This window comes from Bacillus rossius, chromosome 7 (assembly GCF_032445375.1).
Source record: "Bacillus rossius redtenbacheri isolate Brsri chromosome 7, Brsri_v3, whole genome shotgun sequence".
Lineage (NCBI taxonomy): Eukaryota > Metazoa > Arthropoda > Insecta > Phasmatodea > Bacillidae > Bacillus > Bacillus rossius.
In genome coordinates this window covers 49,791,420-49,814,920 of record NC_086335.1, presented here as the reverse complement: position 1 = coordinate 49,814,920, position 23,501 = coordinate 49,791,420, and the positions used below count along the sequence as shown (strand labels likewise).

The 23,501-nt window shown below is 36.3% G+C and overlaps 1 protein-coding gene across 11 annotated transcripts in view; it reads right to left on the bottom strand.

The window, feature by feature from the left end:
* Positions 1–23,501, bottom strand: part of LOC134533990 (uncharacterized) — a 69,514-nt gene that overhangs the window by 5,804 nt on the left and 40,209 nt on the right. For 6 of the 11 annotated variants that reach the window (XR_010075418.1, XR_010075422.1, XR_010075417.1 and 3 more), the window contains 6 exons: positions 23,154–23,238; positions 20,141–20,257; positions 16,466–16,537; positions 14,489–14,586; positions 10,768–10,892; positions 7,332–9,904 (listed from right to left, as the gene is read on the bottom strand). Coding sequence is in view for 5 of the 11 variants with exons in the window: in XM_063371864.1 (XP_063227934.1) it covers positions 9,743–9,904; positions 10,768–10,892; positions 14,489–14,586; positions 16,466–16,537; positions 20,141–20,257; positions 23,154–23,238 (659 nt within the window). In the remaining 6 variants the exon portion in view is untranslated. Of the gene's footprint in view, positions 1–76; positions 9,905–10,767; positions 10,893–14,488; positions 14,587–16,465; positions 16,538–20,140; positions 20,258–23,153; positions 23,239–23,501 lie in introns of those variants that run through there. The other 5 variants (XM_063371868.1, XM_063371865.1, XM_063371869.1 and 2 more) reach the window with 3 other exon arrangements.

Sequence of the window (23,501 nt, the reverse complement as noted above, 5' to 3'; positions counted from 1 at the left end):
CTTGAGTGCTAGTGTATAGTGTCTGTGTTTTTAAAGCTGTTCATTAAAGACAATATTTAAAATTCTTTATCTTTCATTTCTTCTTTTCTTCTCAATATAAAGTGGAGTGTTTTTACATCCTATTAATAAGAGTGTGGATGAAGTTGATATCCACTTATAGTTTCGGGTGTCCTGTGGGAACCCAATCAAAGTGCATTATTAACTACTAGACGATGAAGAAGCATAGGTAGGGGCAAGGCAGTAGCCTGGATCAAACTGTAATTACTCATACCAACAAGTGTGTTCATTTAGTAGGATATTAGTCAACCCATCTTTAGGCCATTAATTATATGTAGTATTTAGTTGTGTGCTGCCTTAGTTATACATTGTAATATGTCACATAGTGTTTGTACACATCTTATGCCAAAATATTATTTAAAACTCACGTGTATATCCATTGCTAATATGGTCGAACTCGACTAATAGGGTGATAATAACTGTGTCTCAACACAGTAACTGTACACACAGTACATAATATTTGGTATGTCCCTCTAGGACAATGTACCAAACCAACGCTCAGGCAACACATATGCTCCAAGCACAAATATCAGTTGGAATAAAATCATCAACTGACAAACACCCTAATTCTTCGAATATAAATTACCATATCGAAGCAATGAGGTACCTATACACCTGGATTACCTCTATCAACTCATGAGGATATATATATTTAAATTTCCTTAGCAACATAAACAATACAATGGTTTTTAGCATAACACAAGTAATAATGGTACATATTTGGTGTTCTAATTCACCACAGGTGTTTTGTAAGGCCTAAGCTGACTCAAATTGTAATTCCCTACAATTTTTCCTGTATCAGGGTCCTGTAGAGTGTAGCAGTTACATTTCTCCACAGCTACTACTTTGTAGGGACCTGAGTACAATAAAAATAGCTTCTTCGCTAGATGTGCCCACTTGTTACTAGTTGGTGCTGTACGGCGTAGAACTAATTCTCCTACAGTGAATTTACTGATCCTAGATGCTGGCTTCCTTTTCTTCCTAAGGTCGGCTTCTCTTGTTAATTTGTCTCGTACCAGTTCTTCAATTTCTTCCTGAGTTGTTAGCCCCTCCATGTTATGTTCAGGTGTGTCTCTTCCGGGTATAAGGTTGGTGGTAATACCTACAACCTTACTGAGCATAATTATTTTGATGCTCCTCAATTACAGCTTGAGAGTAGCTGCAATTCGCAGTCTGCTGAGGCTGCGTTCCAGTGCAGTTGGGTGGGATCGGTTGCTGCCGAGCAAAGTATCCACGCTGCATGGGGTACGATGTGGTTGGAGGATGATTGAGTGTAGAGAAACTCGCTGGTGATTGATTCACAGGAGCGGTGTCTGCTACAGGGGAGTGCAACATATGCTGTTGCATATTGTTGGGTGGCTGACGGTTAGAGTAACTCCTGTACTCCCACCTGGGTGGCCTTCCATTTTGATCTTCAGGACGGTACTGCTTTCCCCACCACTGGTTTTGGTTGTGGGTGTAGGGTTTCTTCGGCTGGCGGTTTCCTTGATGTTGAGGTTGGAATTCCCTCCTGGTCTTCCACTTCCCTGTCCGGTACTGTTTCGCAGGCTGCCATGACGTGCAGTGGACGTTGGCCTTGCCGCCGTCGTTACCACGCTGCCAGGGTGTGTAGAGTGGTGCTGCCTTCTGATGTGTAGGCTTGAGGTCTTTCTCCACCTCACTATTGTTGTTCCTGGACAGCCGCTCCAGCCGGTCGAACGCGAGGACCTGTTCGCGGAACTCTGTGATATTGTTGAAGCTACGCCCTGTCAAATGTACTTGGTACTTGATGGGTAGCTGGGAAGTCACCATCGCCATGAACTCAATATCACCCATCTCTGGTTCGAGGTATCGCGTCCTCTCGAACATTTGAGACAAGTGTGTCTCCAGAGTTCGGTTCTTCTTACTATCATACCGCTCGGTATGCAGACGTGCCCTCAGTGTTCCCTGTATTTTCACATTCCAAAACTGCTGTTTGAAATGGCTTTTGAATTCTTGGTAGGAAGTGATGGTACTTTGTAATACCTCCCACCAGTAATACGCATGGTCTCTCAGTGCACATGCCATGCATTTCAGGCGTTCAGTATCACTTAGCCTGAACATGTCAGTGTATTCCTCGAAACGTCGAAGGAATCTCATTGGATTCTCTCCTTCATGAGCAGAGAACCTAGGCATCGCCTCTGACCATTGGCGTGCCGGGTGGTGCATCACTGCAACTGGGTCCAATGTGGTGTGTGTGTTAGCTGGGTTGGAGCGTGTGATTGGGATCTCAGGTTGCTCAACCTGCGGTGAATCGCAGCTACTGAGGATTTCATTGGCATTGGTGTTCAGGGCTGGGGCCAATGCTACATGGTGACTGGAGGTGCGAGTAAGATTGTCTACCCTCAACTGCAATACCTTCTCTTGTAGCTTGCCTACCTGTTGCTCTATGTCAAGTGAAAACTCGGTCTGCCTTTTCACTAATGTGTCCACCTGCTCCCTCATGTCTGTGGTGTGATTGATTACTACATTTTCAATCATGGTCTGGCATGTAGATTGAATTTGATCAAGGCCACAGCTAATCTGAGCAGCTTGCTCAGCTAATTGGTTTAACCTGTCATTCAGCTGGCTGGTCTGGGTAGTTAACTCTGCTGCTAACCTAGTTGTTGTACTACTACATTGTTGTTGTATTAGCTGCAACTGTGTCTCAGTGTAATTTTCGTGTTCTGCCAACCGCACAGAAATAGCAGACACACTACTCTTGACTTCACTCATTTCCTTTTGAAGTGTGTTATTAATAGACTCCTTAGTGTCCCTGAGACCTTCCTCCAATCTAGCATTTTGTTCTAGTTGTTGTTTGTCCAATTGCTGCTTAATACTATCTTTAGTACTATTGAGATTTTCCTCCAATCTAGCATTCTGTTCTTCTAGCCTAGTACTCTGTTCTTGTTGTTTTTCTAAACTAGCTTGTTGTTGTTGGTGGTTAGATTTTACTTCCTGCCACATGCTCTGCAGCATGATGAGTAAGCTAGCACTTGTTTCATTACTTATGGCAGCTGGCAGTACAGGAAAAGATGTGTGTGGTGTGGTGGTAGCTTGGGGTGGTGTCACATCTACTCTAGCTGCTCCAGCATGTGTTACTGGGGTAACAAAATCTGTGTTATGTACTTGGCTAGGTGATGTGGGAACAGATACATCTACAGAGTGTGTAGACTCCACACTACTGTCCCTGGAGCTGTCCTGACTGACACGTCTACTCCTTCCCCTAGTTTCCATATTTACTGTTTTAATTTACCACACAAAACACAATACAAATATGCACACTATCGGCCCCACAGTTCGTGCGCCAGAAAAATGGTTTGTAATTTCTTACTCCCTTCTGTACACAAACGTGTACTTGATGAAACTAAGATTTTCCATTTTTTTATTACTCGGAACATTATTCCAGGAATTAATAATAGGGCGCCAGAGGTGATCAAGAATTAACAACAAAATAACACAATAAGACTTATTTTATTGTTTTAACCATAATGAGAAACCTCGAGTCATGGAAATAATAACCAAACAAACAAATATTAAATAAAGTCTATGGGATGTCGTAGATAACCTGACTCTTGAATAAAATAATACAAAATAAATAAAGTTCCTGAAATTGTTCACTGAGTAAAAGTTTTGGGGTTTTGCTCCGGCTTGCTCGAGCATGAAACGCCTAACCTAAAGACTTCTGGACTTGTGTACATATAGTTTGTGCTAATGTGAGTAAATTTGCCGTTATTCGCCGAAAGTAGGGATGGGTTGAGTACACATTTTTATCGATTCCGATACCAGTACCGATTCCTAAATTTTGATTCTCGATTCCGAGTCATTCCAGTTTTCGATTCCTGGTAATTCTGGTCACATAATTAAAACTACTTAAGAATTGAATGCATTACATAATGATAATAACATGTATAAAGGATAATTATAGACTTAGGATTAAATGTTGAGGGTTTTTTTTTTTTTCAATTACCAGTGAAGAAGCATTTTCACATAAAGTTTGTTCGCTAGTAAGTACTAGGCTGTGCACAATGAAGTTCAACATTTAGACAAGGTTCTTTAACAGGCGATAACGCCGATAACATAACATCTTTGTTCAAAATGGGTTCAAAGGTAGCACTACTTTTTTCTGTGGTAGGGGAGACCGGGGATAGTTTGGACACGGGGATACATTGGACATTAGTAAATTAGCTCCCATGAAGCTATGGTTGGTACCATTGCTTGTGAATATTGTGTTTCATGTCCTCCCAAACCAGCTGACCTCCAATATGACATCCTATGTTGACAAGTGACAAGGTCAGAGACAAATGTTTGTTTTTTGAAGTAGCATTATAATATTTTAAACTATATGTTGTACAGATTTAAATACTTTATTGCAAAAGAATTTTGTTATATGTTATTTTAAATTTTGTTAAAAGTATTTGAAATAACGCAATGTTATGCAAAAATGAAATCATTCAATTAGATTATTGACAAATTCCATTTTAGTTTCACATTAAAATATGGGGTTATATTGGACAGAGCGGGGGATACATTGGACAACTGTCCAATGTATCCCCGTGTATGTTCAATGTATCTCCATGTCTAACCAATGTATGTTTTGTGTGGCCATACTGTATTCGCACTGTTTATTTGCTACAAATATTAGCAATATATTCCTCTATTTTATTGTTTCCTAATAAATGGTGCGGAATTACAAAAGGTGGACTGAAAGGCAGTCAGGAGAAGGGGATACAAAAGCTGCAGTCGAGGATGTGATTGAAAGGGGTACATCACTGCGTGTTAGGCCACACAATATGGAGTGAAGAAGTCCCGTTTGGGGTATTTAGTTCAAAAAGCGAAAGAATGTGGCCTTGCCAACATGGTATGTATCAGCTCCTTTAAAAATAGGCAAGTTATTCGAGATGCAATGGAAAAATCACTTGCTGAGTATCTTGTTAAGTGCTCAGGAATGTTTTATGGACTTACTCCAAAAACTACAAGAAGATTGGCATAAGAATATGCAAAACAGAATGGTTTGCTAGTGCCAACTACTTGGGATGAGAAGGGAGAAGCTGGTGTAGACTGGTTCTCAGCTTTTATGAAAAGACAACCTAGCCTAACCATACGAACACCAGAAGCGACAAGTTTGGCGAGAATGACTGCTTTCAACAGGCATACTGTGGGTGTATTCTTTGATAAACTTGAAACTGTACTCAAAAGGCACAACTTCCAGCCAAACCAGATCTATAATTTAGATGAAACTGGAGTGACAACAGTTCCTCATACTGAGAAAATTATTGCGCTGAAAGGACTCAAACAGGTAGTACAAGTCACATCTCGAGAGCGCGGGGAACTTATCACACAGGTGGGGATAATCTGTGGCAATGGTAATGCACTGCCTCCAGTATGGATTTTTCTTCGGGTGCACTACGATGAAACACGTACGATGTCAGGGGCTCCAGTTGGTTCTCTTGGTCTCGGGCTGGATGACATCAGACAATTTTGCAGAAGTTTTACAGTTTTTCAAAGACAATGTACGGTGCACCAGGAGAGCCCCGTGCTTCTCATAGTGGATAATCATGACTCACACTTGAGTGTTCAGAGTTTAGAATTCTGCAAGCAAAATGGCATTGTGGTGCTGACACTTCCCCCCCACACATCTAACAAGCTGCAGCCACTGGATAGTTGTGTATTTGGTTCTATCAAAAAATTCTTCAGTGTGGCTGTAAACTCTTGGATGAACTCCAACCCAAATGTAACACTTAACATTTATGCTCTCCCAAAACTGTGTGGTTCTGCTTGGGACAGAGCAGCAACTCCACAAAATGTTAAGTCTGGTTTCAGAGTTGCTGGCATTGTGCCTTTAAACATATATGTCTTCTCAGATGAAGATTTCTTATCATCTGCAGTGTCTGATCATCCCCTCTTGGTTATGAACTAAGACAACCCTGGACCCAGCATCCAAGTGGCAGAAAGAAGTTCCTTGTTTCAGGTTCCAAGCTCTGCAGTGATAGCTACGAGTTATGCGGCAATAGGTGCTGTCTTGCCAGAATAAGTTAGACCCATTCCAAAAGGAGATCGTTAGAGTTCAGTCCACACGTGGCCAGAAACATGGCAGATGTATGATAGCTACAGACACTCCTGAGAAGATGAACCCGGAGAAAAAAAACAGTTCCAGTGTTAAGAAGAAAGTTCTTACGACATCAAGTTCGAGTACTGAAGACGTTGATAAATTGTGTGACGAGTCTGGGGATTCTCCGTTTTCTTCGTCAAAGTCCGAAGAAAGTGATGGTGAAGATGTTTCTGAACTGAAGGAGGCAGACTTTGTTGTAGTGAAATTTGCACAAAAGAAAAAAGTGGTGCACTACATTGGTAGTATTGTGACAGTAATCAAACCAGTGTTCGAGTATGAAATAAAGTTTCTTCGAAGACGAGGAATATCATTTGTTTATCCTGCAGTAGAAGACAAGTCTGTTGTATTCGAAGACATTTGCAAGAAACTTCCTTTGCTGTCAGAACGAAGAGGAAAGTACTACTTTAAAGGAAAAAGTTTAACTAAGTTCAATGACTTACGTTAGTTATCATCAAAATTGAAAAAAATGATGTGCTATCAATGTTAATTATTTTATTTATCGGTTAGTGACTCTGTGGAATACCTAACACAAATAATGTTTGAAGTCAATTAAAATTAATGTGGAAATCACTAAGATAATTAGCCTACATTCCATTTCCAATATTTGTCCAAACTATCCCCCTTCAATGTCCATTGTAACCCCGCATATGGGGATAGTTTGGACAATATGCAACTCTGCAATTTCTTTGTCCCAAAATAGTACTCGTGAATGTGAGGTAATTTTTTCTAGCTAAAATGAATTGCCGAAGGTCAAAACTATTGAATAATACTTCAATCATATTAAAAAGTTAGTTACAGTGTCTAAAAAAAAATCTTAAGTCAAAATTGTCCAATGTATCCCCGGTCTCCCCTACCTTGTGACTTAGTTGGTGACAGTGCTGTAAACAAAAGTTTGTTTTTCTTCAAAGACTATTTTTTCTGGTAGTAATGTGTGCCGGGATTTCAAATGCTTCATTAAATTGGTTGTAGATTTATAAGTACCGCTCCGTGAAATTTGCGCACTACCATTATTACAAATTGCATATTTGTCATTTTCACTATTGATGCGAAAATGTTCCCAAACTTTAGACATGTTGATACAATATCAGACCATTCGCATCGTAATTTGAAACGACAGTCGGCGAACATTTTTTTACTAACAAACTAGCAAAACACTTGAAAATACCTGGCTAGTCGTGCTATTGAGGTTACTGTGAATTGTTTCGCATTTATGCTATTTATTTGGCACAAATATTGTTTTGCTAAAACTATTTTCAAGTGTTTTTCTAGTAATTATTACGGTTTTCCTTTGCAAGAAATAAACACGAGCCTCTGTTGGCGGTATGGCCAGATAATTCTTTATTATCGATTGTTGCTTTCATTATACAATTTGTCCCGTACGCAACGAATCGATACGTTTCGACTTGACTTTATATTTTATGGCCACCAGAGATTTTGTGGAGGCCATCATCCTTGAATGGCTCACAACTAAAATGGTGACGACACGTGATGTGATCTCGTTTCGTATCCGTCACTTTCTTCACAAAAAACAATGGACTTTTCTTAACTGCAAATAAAATTAATAACTCTTTTTACAATTTATTTACGTCTAATACATGAGTGAGGAATAATGTTCTTCGATCGTGGAGTTTTAATTAGAGGTTAAACATGCCCGGTAACATTGTTTTTATTTATTTTTATTCGTATAAAATTAATATTTAATCATAATGAGCATTATTAGGAATTTTAAGCGCATACGGCAGGTAAGATATATTAAAATAAGTAAGTAAAGTTCAGACGAAAATATATTACTACTGTATTTTCTTAACTTAACCGATTCCTAACCTACCTTGCCCTTTTTTAGTACCCGATACTGAGTACCCAAATTTTTTAATAATCGGTGGTATCGAGGAATCGGAGAATCGAATCGACCCATCCCTAGCCGAAAGTCAATGTTCAACTACTTTTATGATAATCCAAAGTTTATACAATTACAGTTCGCATACGTTGACGGTAAAATTTACGTCAATTTTATTATATAGCGATGATGCAGACCATACCTTAACTCTGGATGATTAAGGTCGTTCGTAAAATACTTCGTCACTCACGTGAATTGAATGCGATTCTTCTGCATTCAATTACAGGGCGTCAATTAATATTGCCCAGTATTTTGACGTAATTTCCAGACCAATAACGCCGAAATTAGCATCGCCACAAATAAAATATTCCCAGAGGGAATACACTACCACACGCACTAAATGGCGTCATTTTCCACTCTTTTTCTTCTCTCTTGCCGAAATTAAATTGTTAATTGAAAAGGGCCAATCACGGCCGCGACACATTAGCGTCCTTTTTAATGAAGCCAATGAAATGTCAATATCAATCAAGCATAGGCTCGTTAAAGCTGTTCCAAACGCCGCGCGATTATTTATTTTAGCAGTTGTCATGACGACGCAGCACGAGCTGCGCGCGCCGCCATGCGTGAAACAAAACAAAACACTGCCGAAAGTATCGGGAAGCGATATTAACCTCGAACGTAAAACAATAACAAACAGTTTCAGTTAGTCTGATAATACCGTAGTATTACATTGGGAATAATTTTAGGTACCAATTTCCAAAATTTCCATACTATTACACAGGTAGAGCAGGTAATTTGACAAAATAAGGCTAACCTTATTCAAATTTATTATAACCACAAAATTAAAACAAAAGACTTAATTTGCACACTAATTACTAAATAGCTCATAGTTTCATTTTTTACTCACATTATTCACTTTTTATAGTTATATACGATAGTCACGTACCCATTCTGCAATATTACAAACCCATTTACAGTAAATTTCCACTAGATTCTGGCACTTTTATATATGTTTACATTTCTGTATGTAACCTTATGTGTGAAAATGGTAGTAGATCCATCTTACCTATCTATTTAAACATAGTTTAAACTACTACGTTCACATTTTGCCCATAGCATTGTTTTCTGTTGATCTAGTCCATGAAAGCAACCCATTTTTTTTCGATATGGTACATGATACAAAACAAACAACTGTTTCTTACGCATTTAATATGTCTAACATTTGTATTTTCAATTGATGACAAATTTGTTTTGCTACTGATTCACGACAATAGTAAAATAACTTTTATTATTATGCATGTGTTTCAAATGCGAAACAAAGCGCTCGTTAATGATTTGCCTGAGATTATTTTTTATACCACCGCTAATAGTTTGTATTTGAACTGCTGAAAATCATGTGTTTTCAATTGTGTGCATATATGGAATTTGGTCAACGTGCTGTGCTTTATTTGATAATAATTTGATAAGTTTTGCACGTGGACATGAATACCGAAATAAAATCCGGAAGAAAAAAAATAGTATTCCGCCTCATGTTTTGAAAAAATGTGTTTCCGGTTTTTCAGGAAAAATCAGGATCCCACACAACTCTGCTACTAATGACAATTTTCTTTTCTTTTATACTTTCAGGAGGTCTGACCTCCATGTTAAGTTCTACAAAATACCAGCATCAAACATAGTTCTACTGCCAAAGATGAAAATGAGTAATAACCTTTATTCTTTGTTAAAATGAACTGAAAATATTATTCCTTCTTGGACAGACTTACTTTTTTCACAACAATGCCTTCAGCATTTGGGTACTTTGACATGAAATCTTTGAATTGCCCAATTGTTTTAGGCTGAAAGGTCTTGGTTTCATTACCACTTCGAGCAATCAGTACTACGTGCTTGATTTCTTGATTTGACTGTCAACAAAAACCAAAATTTCAATGCAGAAACATGTGATTTTACATAGTAGTGGAACATGTGTCGTCACAAATATACCCACCCGTCAAAGTAACACCCTATTTTTTTTTTCCAGGAAAACAGAATGCTAATCAAAACAGTGCTAAACAAAAACTTTTTCATAAGAGTTTATGTTAATCAAAATAATTCATTTTCCAACCACATAAGTGTGCTTCTCAACTACAATTTCATCAAAACACTACTCCCGTTAAAATCTATTTTCTGTACTTATAATATCTAAATAAATTATAAATAAGTAATTTATTGGCTTCGTTACTTTGAAACCAAGAAAATCAAAGAGCGTTACTTCAAGAGGTGGGGTATGTAACAAAAAACAGCTCATCAATGGCTAAAGTTGTCTTCTGATTGAGTGCTTGGTTTTCCCTGTGGTACCATGGGTTGCTGCACCTGGAGGGCAAGCGAGTACCACAGTGACATGCACATGAGCTGGATAGTCCCTTCTGGGAAATGAGGTCGTACACTGCCCATTATACAGTGGCAGCAGAGCTAAACACTGACAGAGTAATTCACAATCCCTGGCAGACTGGTCTATTCCCTTTATTATTATGACAGAAAAATGTTTGAATAGAATTTTGTAATATTTTAGCATACAAATTTACTTATTTGATAAGACAGGGAAAAAAAAACCAAAATAAGGAAAAAAGTAGGGAAAGTGGAAACTCTATCCTGGATAATTTGGGAATGAAACCTCAAAAAAGTGGTCAAACAAGCAGGAAATTATAAAACTTAAGAATGCAACAAACATGGATTCTAGTTTACATAACTTATAAATGGAAGAATGCAGGTCCAACTTAATGCTTACATCAACGTTGGCGAGAGCATCCTTGTTGATTCCGAGACCAAAAAGTAACTTCATTTTTTCGCTAGAAGCAGATTTCTCTGTTTCTGCTTCATTGTTTTGGAAGGTTTTCTTTTTTTTCTTCGCACCTGATGAATCAAAAATTTGCAATCAATTATATTTGTGAACAGTTCAAGAATGCAATAACTTAATAAAATTAAAAATAACATTTCTCTCTCCATCACTATATTTTGATCTAGCTCATTCATAGAATTTCTTTCTAAGACATGTCAGGGAGGGGAACATGAAGAAAATCACAACTTTACATTGCCGTAAACAGTAGCATCTTCAGCACACCAAATAATTTTACTATAAGCTTAATTTCCCCAATTCATCATCCACACCATGTTTCAGTGGATCACTCCAATGTTTTAAACTTAATAGAATACACTAGTAGTTCACCCTGAACTCAGACCTGATGATGTCTACGGACAATGATGTTGCCTATGGACAATATGCTGACTGGATTCCAAGCCAGATATTAAAGTAATGTGTGTAAGTTTGAAAGTTATTTGTGTATTTAAAATATATATCAAAAAACCCTCGATCAATTTTCCTCATGCACAAACTTAAAAATTCCATTGGCCATACCTATCTACCTACCAAATTTTATGGAAATCCTATCAATGGTTCGACAGTTATCGTCGGACAAAGTTACATACATAAAATTGCAGAATACTCTAGTTGTTTGGAGGTAGATAATTACTAGTAGTTAGCCCTTAACTGAGACTTCACAAATTACGTTATGTAATGACCAATGTTTGTATAACGACCAATGTTTGTATTACCTACTTACGTATCATCATGATCTATATGGTCACTATCCTATTTGGATTACTATTTTATTTAGTTTGCTTTAAAGCATGCATTATCATGAACTAAATCCTCTATGGAATCCAAGCCAGTAATTTCGAAAGTTACTCGTGTATTTATTAAATATTGATACATTCCAGGTTGGCCCAGCAAAGCAACCTAAAATAGGTAGTAACAAATTACTTAAGAAAACTTAATGATGTTTTGTATGCAATTACTTAATGATTATATTGAAAATTAAATAACATCCTTTGTTTAGTACGTTCTTCAAAAAAAAAAATTAAATATTTCCAAACTAATCACAGTTTAGTCTTCTGATCAAAATTATTCAATTGGAAATTTTTTTTTTCAAAGTAAAAGAGTTCTTGAACTTCCCTTGTTACTTTCAAATAAATTTTTACAATTTACATCCCATGAAAGTGCCAGTTGATTGTCGTAGCTTGTCGCTTTATAAAAAAAATTTCTAAGTCCCTTCTTAAGGGCCATCTAGTATGTGTGTTGGTGAGGCGGGATGATAAGCACGACGCTCGCTGGTGCTTCTAGTGCGGTGTCGCCTCTGAGCGCAGGGCTGTGAACTGCAGCGCAGTCTTCTCATCGTCCATAGGATAACTGTGAAGTTTTAGTGGTGATAGCAAAATTACATGGCATATAAATGGAGGTAAAGTTATAATGCAAAATTTGAGCGAAGACCTTGATATTATATGGCATTAAAATGAAGGTAAAGGTGTAGTGTTAGGTCCCGTAAGTGCTTTCAAGAATCTGTACCAATTGTTTTACGCCTAAAAATTACTCTGAAAACATGCCTTTTAGCCATTTTAACTCTTCTAAAAATACAGTTTAAAAACTTAATCCGAAATCAAAAGTACTTTTTGGTCCTCAGCAAACTCTTAAAAACTTTTCGTAAACAGACCCCACTCAAATATCTTGAGTAGATATGAAATCACGTTTTTCCTGAAGCTCTGTGCACCGCATGTGAGCTCAGGCAGACAGCGCCGTTACCTAGGTACGCTATTCCGAGACCATGTCCCAGGGGCATGACCATGGTCATCCTGAGCCGACGCTGACGCCTGGGGTCCGATTTATAATAGTTTTATAAAGTCTGAAAAATATAATTAAATAAAGGTTAAATTTCGGCCTGGTCCCGACCAGCAGGCGTGAAATACAGTCTCACCGCTCCATAATAGTCGTGGTGAGTCATCGACGACGCGACTGGACATTACAAAAATTGAACGACAACTAACTTGCACCACGCAGTTATCTTCCTTACAAAGTTATAAACAAAGGGAGGCAACCCCGTGGGCCAACTGACCAATCACAAAACAATACCACACACATGACCACATAGGGAAAGTACATTGCTGAAAATATTCTCAGAAAGTCTGGAAATCCACCTCACAACCAGCATAGTACGTCCTGATTGGCTGGCTGAAAAGCGCCCAGCAAACGTTCTAGGCCATTGCTGCTCAGCCATGTGCCTACATGATGGGTTTTCCAGAGATGCATTTCTTAACTACAAATACAAAAAACAAATTACTTCTGGATGCCAGTGTCTTTTTCTTTTTAACCTTCTACAACTTTGAAGTTTGTCCCAAAGCTCTAACACATCTGTTAATGGACCAAAACAGAGCCATAGAACATTAAAATAATAATAAAACACCTTAAACTGTATGTAAAAGCTAACCCAAATTTATAATAATTAATGTTTATTTTAGCACAATCAAATTACTTTAAATGCCTATGCATAATAAAAGAACCATGATTATAAATTAATTATGAACTCTTAACAAAAGAAATACACAAGTTAGTTAAAGTGTTATTATTAGCAGAGAGCAGGTGTCACAATGTATCAAAAACCCTTCTACCTATCACATTTCATAAAAATACTATCAACAGTTCGACAGTTATTGTCGGGCAAAGTCACATACATACATACACAGGCCAAATACTCTAATTGTTTGGAAGATTTAACTTTGCTCGATCATTAATCTCATGCACTTCCCCATTAACAAATTTCAAGAAAGAAAATCTCAAATTAAGAGTGATCTTGCTATTTATTGTAAAATAAGTGAAACATTTATGTTATTTAAACTCTATTATACACAAAGATATTAAATAAATTTGGACAAGGTACTTCAGGGCACATGCATTAATGTTCCTTAATAATAATAATAATAATAATAATAATAATAATAATAATAATAATAATAATAAGTTATACCTGTGTGATGTGTTAATTTTATATATACACATACACATACAAAAATCTGAAAGAAGATTTCTAAATTTTATTGTACTTTTTTAAAGTTTGAAATGTACACATAAACAAGATGAAAATAATAAAGCATATCCCTAAGAACTATACACTGCCACACTGTAAGTTGTGAGTTATACAGGCGAAAAAAAGCTTTATTTTAATTGCTCCATAAATGCAGAATATGGAACTTGTAACTGCAAGTTTAATTGAAATATCTAAATACTAAAATAACAAAACCAAAAATATGTGGGTTCTGATTATTTTCACATTCACATGGACAATTTCAACATTGCAGCTTTTGTACTACTTGCTATTATAAACCATATATCACCATAATACAGACATACAACTAGACAGAAATAACTAGCATACTCCAAACTCCATACCAACTTTGTAATCATACACAGAAAGAGTAGCATTTAACACTATCATATGGTGAAATATAAATTCAAAATCTACATCTTACACTAATCCGCATTTATCTGAGACAAAGGTACCAAAGTAAATCGAAAAATTAGTTAATTAGCCGAGTCATCATCAATGAAAAGAAAATTTGGATAAAACTTTCTTCAGGTGTGCTGACCAAAACTTAAAAATTGGTTTATTGGTGCCACATACCAGTTGATTGCGCTGTAGCACATTGATTGTCTTCTAACACTTTATTTTCATTTTTTACCAAATTTTGTACTTCATCTTCATCATTTTCTTTCTCATTCCTATAACAAAAAAAAATACTAAAATTGTACAAAATGCAAACAACCATCTCCCAACATTTAAAATTGTTCAAAGTAAAAAATAAAAGCAGATACAATGTGATGAAATTTAAGAAAAGGAAATGCCAATAACGCAAAACTTTTACACAAGCATGACATCAAGAGAGAGAGAGGGCATAAAAAACTCAAAACACAACAAAGAAAATAATTTGTGCACTACAATTTTCTTCAAAATGGTGGACTTTTATCACAAGTACTGAAGACACTCCATTATATAAGTAGAACCCTGTTATAATGTTTTCCTGCTTATAACAACATGATATTTTTTAAGGCCGTCCCTAATCTGGCAACTTGATGGGGAATCAAGTTAAAACGATTTTTCCGCAATTTCTAGATTTTTTCAGATATAAATTTTGTACATAACATGTTTGCTCCAGTTTTACAACAGAAATCAGCATACGTTTTAATATTGTAGAAATACATATATCTGTAAGTATTTTATTTTCATTTTTAATATTCATGAAAATTGAAAAAGGCATCTGAAAAACAGTCTGTAAGATATACAAATATTTAGATTCTGCTAGATTTTTTTTTTTAGATAAAAAAAAGTTCATGGTGGCATATGCCTAACTTTATTAGAACAAGAAATATTTTGCATATCAAGCTACTTCTTCAAGCAGCAAGCAGATTCACTTGCGCCTGTCTGGTGGGCAGGAACATGCAGTCGCCTGCCGTGTTGCCAATACTTCCCACCCATCCTCGGCCTACAGGATTCCAACTCTCCCTCCACAGTGCCAGTAAATATTCAGAATGTTGCGGAGTACTGTGTAAACAACATTAAGATAGCCAAGAACAGTACTAATGAATCTTTTCCATGACGCATGGCTGTGGTGCGAAAAGCAAAAAGTCTGGAGTGAAAGTAAACCCATTTTTTTTTTTATATTTTAATATTTATTAATACATACTTGAACGTGTCTTTGGGCAAAAATATATTTTGTACCATAATGTGCTTTACAAAAACTTTTAATAATTATATTTTAAAACTGATCAAGCGACACTTTGCAAACTAAACTATTCTGCATTAAAGAAATATGTATTTTATGTGTATCGTAGCAAAGAAAGACTATAATTTCCTTTTTTTTTTAAATGCATGCCAACATGTTAGTTTCAATCTTTAATGTTCTATTATGCTGATTAGTGATTTATATTTTGTACTAATTTTTAAATGATGTAATTTCAACGGTAGCATAAATGAACATGCATATAAAATATCCTTGTAGGTATATGCTCTGTGAAATTATAGCAAATTAATTTTGTTCAGAGTATCACTGTTTAGTACAGCATATCATTTTGCATAGTATGTTTATAAATTACTTTACTAAAGTCTTCAAAAAAAATTTAAAAGTGGTTATCAATTTATACAGTAAGAGTGTATTGTGTGTGTTTTTAACTGATTAGAGATATAAAATTAGGAAAAGTGTACCCATCAGTAGTTTTAACATTAAATTTGTTTACATAGCTTGGCAAGTCCATTGGTAAAATGTTCAAACACTGATAGATAAGTGCTAAAATGAGGGTTATACTGTACTAACCACACAAGTGAAAATTACTAAAACATTAAGTCATAGTTTTACACAATACAAAGAAAGGTTCGGTGAGTTGCTCTGAGAGGCGGGGCAGTACTTGACACCAATCTAGCATAACTTTTATCGCATCCTCCCAGGCTTATGTTCCTCAAAAGGGCCCTTGATGCATGCTTCAAATATTTTCGAACACAAGTGTTCACTAACAACCATAAAAAACCATTCTCATGATTAACATTTGCATTCCTTCCACAAACAAAGTACGTACCCACAGTATCTACAATACATAGTTAACTTACTGTTTTCCAGGCATGTTGCTTTTTTTTGGTTTGAATTGAGTTTTATTTTTTTTACCCTTTGACTGCATTGCACTGCAAAAAAAAAAAAAACTGGGCTGAGATTTTCTTCAAGAAAATTTTTTTAGAATTAGGCATAGGAGTAGTAACACACTTTCATAAGGAAAACTGAACGCTATCAAAACGAAGAAGATCTGGCAATTTTTGTGAGTTTACCCATGTAAGTGCTGTAAGCACTAAGGTTATTTCTACTACAGGTGCAAGACACCACCAGATAGCAGTAATGTTTATTATTGGTGACATTCATAAATTTTTTTTTCCTGCTGCTGTGTGCAGAAGGACCTGTGAATTTTAGGCTTTGCGTGCTAGTTTCCTGTTTCCGTTATTAATTATATTAATATAATTGTATTCATGCTTACAGGAGTTGTGACGGTTTATAAAACGAAAGTAGGTTTGTCTACAATCATCCCTATATTTAAATTATGAAGTAGGTGGGTATAGTGCCTTCTTTATGTACATTAACCACTATAATAAGCTAGCAACTTTAATCTTGCAGCATATTTTCACCTAAGTTTGAAACCATACTGAATGTTTAAAGGCACGTGTGAAATAGTGATGGGCAGAACGGTTCTTTCGACCGAATCGGTTCTTTTGGATCAGTTCGGTGAAATGATTCGTTCATCTCATTCATTTCGTTCTTTTCTGTGTATGGGATCTGGCTCTTTTATCAGGTGTTGTAACTCATTCATCCTTTAGAGTATTAGCTACGTGTTTGCTTCCAGCCTCCCCTCGTTATCGCGTGACCCGATAACGAGAGGAGGCTGGATCGCGTGGGTGGTTATCTTTATCTACTCTGCATGGGTAAATGAAATCTCAAACGTCTAGTTGTATACTGACTGTTAAAAAATTTTGACTGTTGATCGCTGCAAATGCTTCCTGCAGTGATTCTCTATAATACGGGAGCATTTGCAAATATGATCGTACTGATGATTATTCCTATATAATCGTGTCCGAACATAGCTGCACCAGATAACGTCGCGGTGGCAGGTTGATTGTACTATGGTTTACTGTTCATTTCTGTGAAAGGAAATCGCAACATCCAGTGTTGGACCAAGGAGGTAAAATTTTCTAAAGTGAAAAATTTCTGACTCGGCCTAAAATAAATATTTAAACCTTTAGTTTATCCAACCAGGAGCTCGACACACTGAGTTAACAGGTCACTCACGATGACATTAGATAATGGCATATTAGTGAGTGTTTGCAAAATTATATTCATATAATAAGTTCGACAGCTGTTGACGATGATTTAAGTATTATATTTTTAACTTAAATAAAAACCATGGTCAAATAATTTTTTTGACATTTTATTTATCTTTACATTTGTCATTTAATAAACATATGTGCCCCAACTAAACAACTTAGTTTCAGGACCTCCCTAGAAAGTCATTACAAGTAATGTTAAGTGTGTTAAACAAAACACTATGCATTGAGATATGATGCGACAAGTTGAAGCTTAATGGAGCTTCGAATAAATGGTCAATATTGAAGATGAGGGGTGATGGAAATTATAATGAAGAAATGACAACGAATGTATGTGGGTAAACACAAGTACCCCAGGTAAACCCACCAACTACTTCAAAAAGTGCACGAATGTTGGACGTTGCATTCATCATACATAACATGAAAACCATTGCTTTTTTTTTTGTACAAAAATTTTACGAACATATGAGAATAGTTTCAAATATATGTAATTTAATAGCTTGCATTCGTCTGAGTGTAATTCGGTTCATGTCCTTCAGTTTTTGTTCGTATCATATGAATAGATATCTCACTAACACTAGTGTACATTGCGGCTCTTACAGGTGCTTAAAAATAATGACAGTCTCTCTGTCTCTTTCTGTCTGTCTCTGTCTGTCTTTGTCTCTGTCTGTCTCTGGCTCTCTCTGTCTCTCTCTCTATCTCTGTCTCTCTGTCTCTCTCTCTCTCTCTCTCTCTCTCTCTGTGATTAATAATTCTTCAGACTCCTGACGTCATGAATCAGTGAATCATTTCACGAACGAATCAGACCGGGCGCGTGGCCGGTTCTCTCATCTCGTTTCCCTCCGCGTTTTCGTTCTTCCGAATCTTTCAAGGTACCGGCTCTCAAAGAGCCGGTTCTTTACATCGCGAACCAATTGCAAGATTTCGTTCTCTCAAAGATTCGTTCTTTTTGATCGAATCGTTCACGAACGACCCATCACTAGTGTGAAATAGTGTAATCTTAAAGATTAAGGTTTTGAATATTACATATTGCATATGGGTTGCATCTTTAATTTTGGACAAAAAATCTAACATTTTCACCATAAGGGGTGCCTTCGAATATGGATCGCACCATATTTTTGTCTCCAGTAGAATACAAGTGAAGTCTTTATGGTCCATGTCTCAGCTAATTGCAGCATAAGAAACATGGCACTGATGTCCTTTGTCTTTCCCCTCTCCATCCTTTACGTCCCTTCCTCCTCCCCCCTTCCACCCTAGCACTATCTAACCAAAAAAAATAAATAAATAAAAGAATACAATTTTTATACTCATGTTTCCCTTCCAGTCTATTATTATTATTTATATATATATATATATATATTTTTTTTACCGGTTACATTCCCCAAGCGAGAAGACAGAACACTATTTCCTTGTCAGTTACTTCAATAAAAACAAGCATGCCTTTTACAGCAGTTTTTTGTCAATAATTAAATGTTGCAGTACAAAACATGGGAAAACTCACACAAAAATAATATTTAGACACAATTGCATCACAAAAACCTGTCGAGATAGAAACTTTCTCACTTTCTGGCTGGTGAATTTTTAGACTTTCCCCTCTTGCCAAGCATTAGCATGGTGGCAGACAGCCAGGTCACTTACCGGCGGTAGCCGGGTAGCAGCCTGGCAGGCTGCAGACGTAACCTAACTGCGCAGTTCATGATGCTTTACACACTGCTATGATATCTTAAAATTAACATATGGGTCACAGTACATTTTATTAACAAAAATTCAGCATAATGTGCAACCCATATGTGGGTGAATACGGTATTAGTTGAACCATTTTCTGGCAATGTCAACATTACTCGAAGTCAAGACACGATTGAACATGTGGCACATGTTAATTTTAATACTAGTGGTTGACGTCTTGTCAATGGCAAGGTCATCACACGCAGTAGCAAGGGTTCTGGGGAACTAACCCAGTATTTGTCTGGACTCTGGAGACCACTGAGCTCCAAAATCCGGTCAGCCGGACTGGAATGTGAACTTAGGTTTTCGGACCAGAGAGTCCATTGTCTTCATCACTGCGCCACGTCACTCCATACTAGGCAATATTTATGTTTAAACAAATATTAAACATGATAACATTAGTTTCAGTAAACACAAAAATTTAAGCTGGTTAGAATGAAACTTATGATTCAACCAGATCCATAGCCACACACTAACGAAGGATTTAATCATTGCGAGGTGATAAAAGAGGTGTAATGAATAATGTACTACATGGTAAATAAAGAAACTATCCAAGAATGAAAACCAAACATTAAAAAATAAAATGAACACAACCTTCACAAAAAGCATGAAAAAAAAAATCATAATTTACGAGATTGAAGCAATCCATCTAATAAACTCTGACGATGTCACACACAAACAATCAATACGTACTCTGAATCAGATTTGAGGGCATTTTTAATGGTTGTCACCTCCTCGAATGACAACCCAGCAAGCAAGTCTGAAGAATTTCGATGAACATTGTCAGATCTGTCACCTCTTGAGACTGGTCTGCAAAAATATCAATTAACATCAAATATATACTGATTTATTAAGTTCACGTACTGCTTATGTTTAAATTATACTTTTACTTTTATTTGGTCGAGTAATTAAGTAAGAACTAGTGGGCGCCAGTATTTAGGGAAAACAGCGTGCGTCGCTCTTGTGGAAGCATTTACCTACATACACCAGGACTTGGCCCACTCTCAGTGTCGGGCACACTCACAAAGACATTAGTAATTAAGGGGGCTCTCATAGGCATCTCTCACACCTGGCTCATACGTAATCAGCACGTGGCCAAACGCAAAAATAAGGTCACATGATTAGGTAAGTGAGATTTAATACGTGTCATTGTGCCACATGCCTCTCATATACATACTGACACAAAATTTAAGCAGTACAGAATGCTCACAACATGAATCAGTTTGGTTGATGTCAAGAGTCACTTTGTGATAGGATGAAGTCACTTGTGTTAATTTCTAGCGGTGATGATGCAAGGTGACTGGGCCAAGAACTGGCCTCTGAGGAGTGCTGGCAGCATGCCCACGCCAAATTAAACTGACTGCTAAGGACATTCAAATTTGTGCCGTAGACATATTAAAGTAAAAAACACAGATACCCTTGTAAAATTATTACAATGTTGTTAAAACATAAATATTATGAAATTAATTTATCTTGAAAGATTACAGTTCAAAGACAACTCAAGGCGGCCTTGGTTCATCTTTGGACAGTTTGTGTCTGTTGTTTTGATTACTATAATTAATATAAAATAAACAACACAGATTGTTTGCAGGAACCTGAAAGGGAATACATAACACTTGGGGCAAAAGATAAATGTTTCAATATCATTTATAAGTTTTAAGGGGAACGATGCACTGACTCTAATGTGCTCTCTGGCGGGATTTAGTGGCACATCACATGCAGGTACGTATGTAAGGATGGAAAGTGTCATTAGGGAAAGAGGGGTGCAAGGGGTGGTGATATATCTGGCTCAGTGGGGGTAAATCTCCAGATGTCAACAGATTTTAAATTGCTGATATATACTTCTCGTAACTATTTACAAATACACACACACACACACAAATGAACACACACACAAACACAAGCATGCACAAATGCAAAAGCATACAAATGTGCACAAAAACACACACACACAAAATGTATTTCTGCCAACTGAAACTTATAAAAAATAACATATTAGGTAAAACACTTGTTTATAAAATGTCTGAATTTACTGTTAAGTTACCGTATTTTTCCATAAATCATGAGACTAAATATACAGTGTTTTATTGCATAATCATCGCACTGTTATTTTAGAGCATCAAAATTTGGGTGGTAGATTTGGGCGGGGGGGGGGGGGGGGGGGAGAGAAAGAATTTTTACATAAAAAAATTGCATGATGTTTTTGGTCTCGCTGTTAGATTCCATGCACTTTGTGTAGGTAGTAAACTTGACATTTCCAAAGATTACAGGATGAAGTACCGTGCTACAGCAATCGGTTTTCAAGGTGCTGTCTGGCAGTGTGGTAGTTAAAATGGAAAAATACAGTAATTACATTTACAGTAAAACTTGTTTAAGATGTACTCGCACAATGATTTCCCGTCCAATACAGTCAAAAGATGTTTCAGTGTCGCCATTTATTCCATAAGATGTAAGTTTTCCTCCCACTAAACCATGTATTTTAAAATTAAAAACCCTTATTCATTAGGATATTACAGCTTATTTATTTAATGAACAGAAATACAAAGTTGTCTGATGTGTAAATTTTCTATTAAAGATGTTTTAAAACATTTTATAGCCTTTAATTTTTTGTTGCTGCTGTGTAGTGCATATAAAAATGTAGCTAGCAGTAGTTGGCATCATCATGTTTGGTTATGTTGGTGCCCATATAGAGTGCACACTCATGTAGTCTAATATTGATATCATAGCTTGCTGATTGCATGCAACACACGCACTCTATCGCTTGCCGAGTAAACTACATTTGATTGCCAGCACTGTTTCGTGGTTAGTGTACTACGATGATATTTAATAGTACACTTTTTTATTTCGGCTTGCATTTTTCGTTTTTCTTTTTTAAGTTTAACGAAAAATGTTTTTTTATTGCATGACTAATTAATTTAAATTGTTTGGCATGATTTTGTATACTTTGCTTTTTAATTAAACATACTTCAATGCAACATGTTTTGTTTTTATGAAAAACAGCCTCAAGAAAAATGCTTTTCTAGCATAAAAATTACACCCCTACTTTTCAAACTTGATTTTTGTATAAACTGTGTGACAATTATGCAATAACGCACGGTAATGCCACACCAATCTTTCTGCTTATAAGTAAGATATAAAGGCTTTATAGAGTGGAAATCACACTTCAAATATGTAGCACTTAAAAATTATTCAAATTAGTAAATTTATATGGTATTACTAGAGAGTTTCTGGTGCTTATTTCACCAGTAGAGTGATTTACCCAGCCTTTTTTTAAACACCAAGTAGCAGTTAGAAAAAAAATTAAGTTTTAAAACTGTAGTTCAAAAAGTTAGGAATGTGAGGCCTGGGAGGGTAAACTAGCAATCACTAATAACCAATCAAGATAAGCAGAAGGAAGTGGCCAAACTATGTGATAAACTCCATTTGCACTCCCCTCCCCCAAACATTCTAAAGTGTTATTCTGTCTCATGTCACACACGTCAAAGTTCTGGAAGCTGTAAACAAGAGCAGACTAAAGTGGCATATGACACAGTTAAGATGCAGAGCAAATAGTTTTCCAACTAAACTGTTCCGAATTCTGTTAATGTGGCAAGATGCAAGTTTGTTATTATAATATGACCCCCCAAAATTAGTTTCAGCAGTTTTGGAAAAAAATTATAACATTATTTTCTGGATAAATACAGTACAGTTAAAATATTTTTCTTACCTGCTATTGTTATAACCACCTCTCTGGTAACCACCCCTTTGGTATCCACCCCTCTGGTAACCACCCCTGCCTCTGAACTGATATCCTGTGGAAAAAAATTTGGCTTGGTTGTGTGGTGGTTAACATTTCCACCGTCACAAAGGGAAAAAATATATATCATAGGGATACAGTAGAAAATAAGTAAATATTTTAAAACAATTTAATCAGTTATTAAAAATAAAATTTCTTCAAAATTGCCAAGTGGTGAAGTTCTGCTAATCCGAAAAAATTAGACTGAAAAGCATTTTTATATTAATACATTTTTGATGCTCAAGTGAGCTTAAAAACTTTTTAATATTATTTTATAGC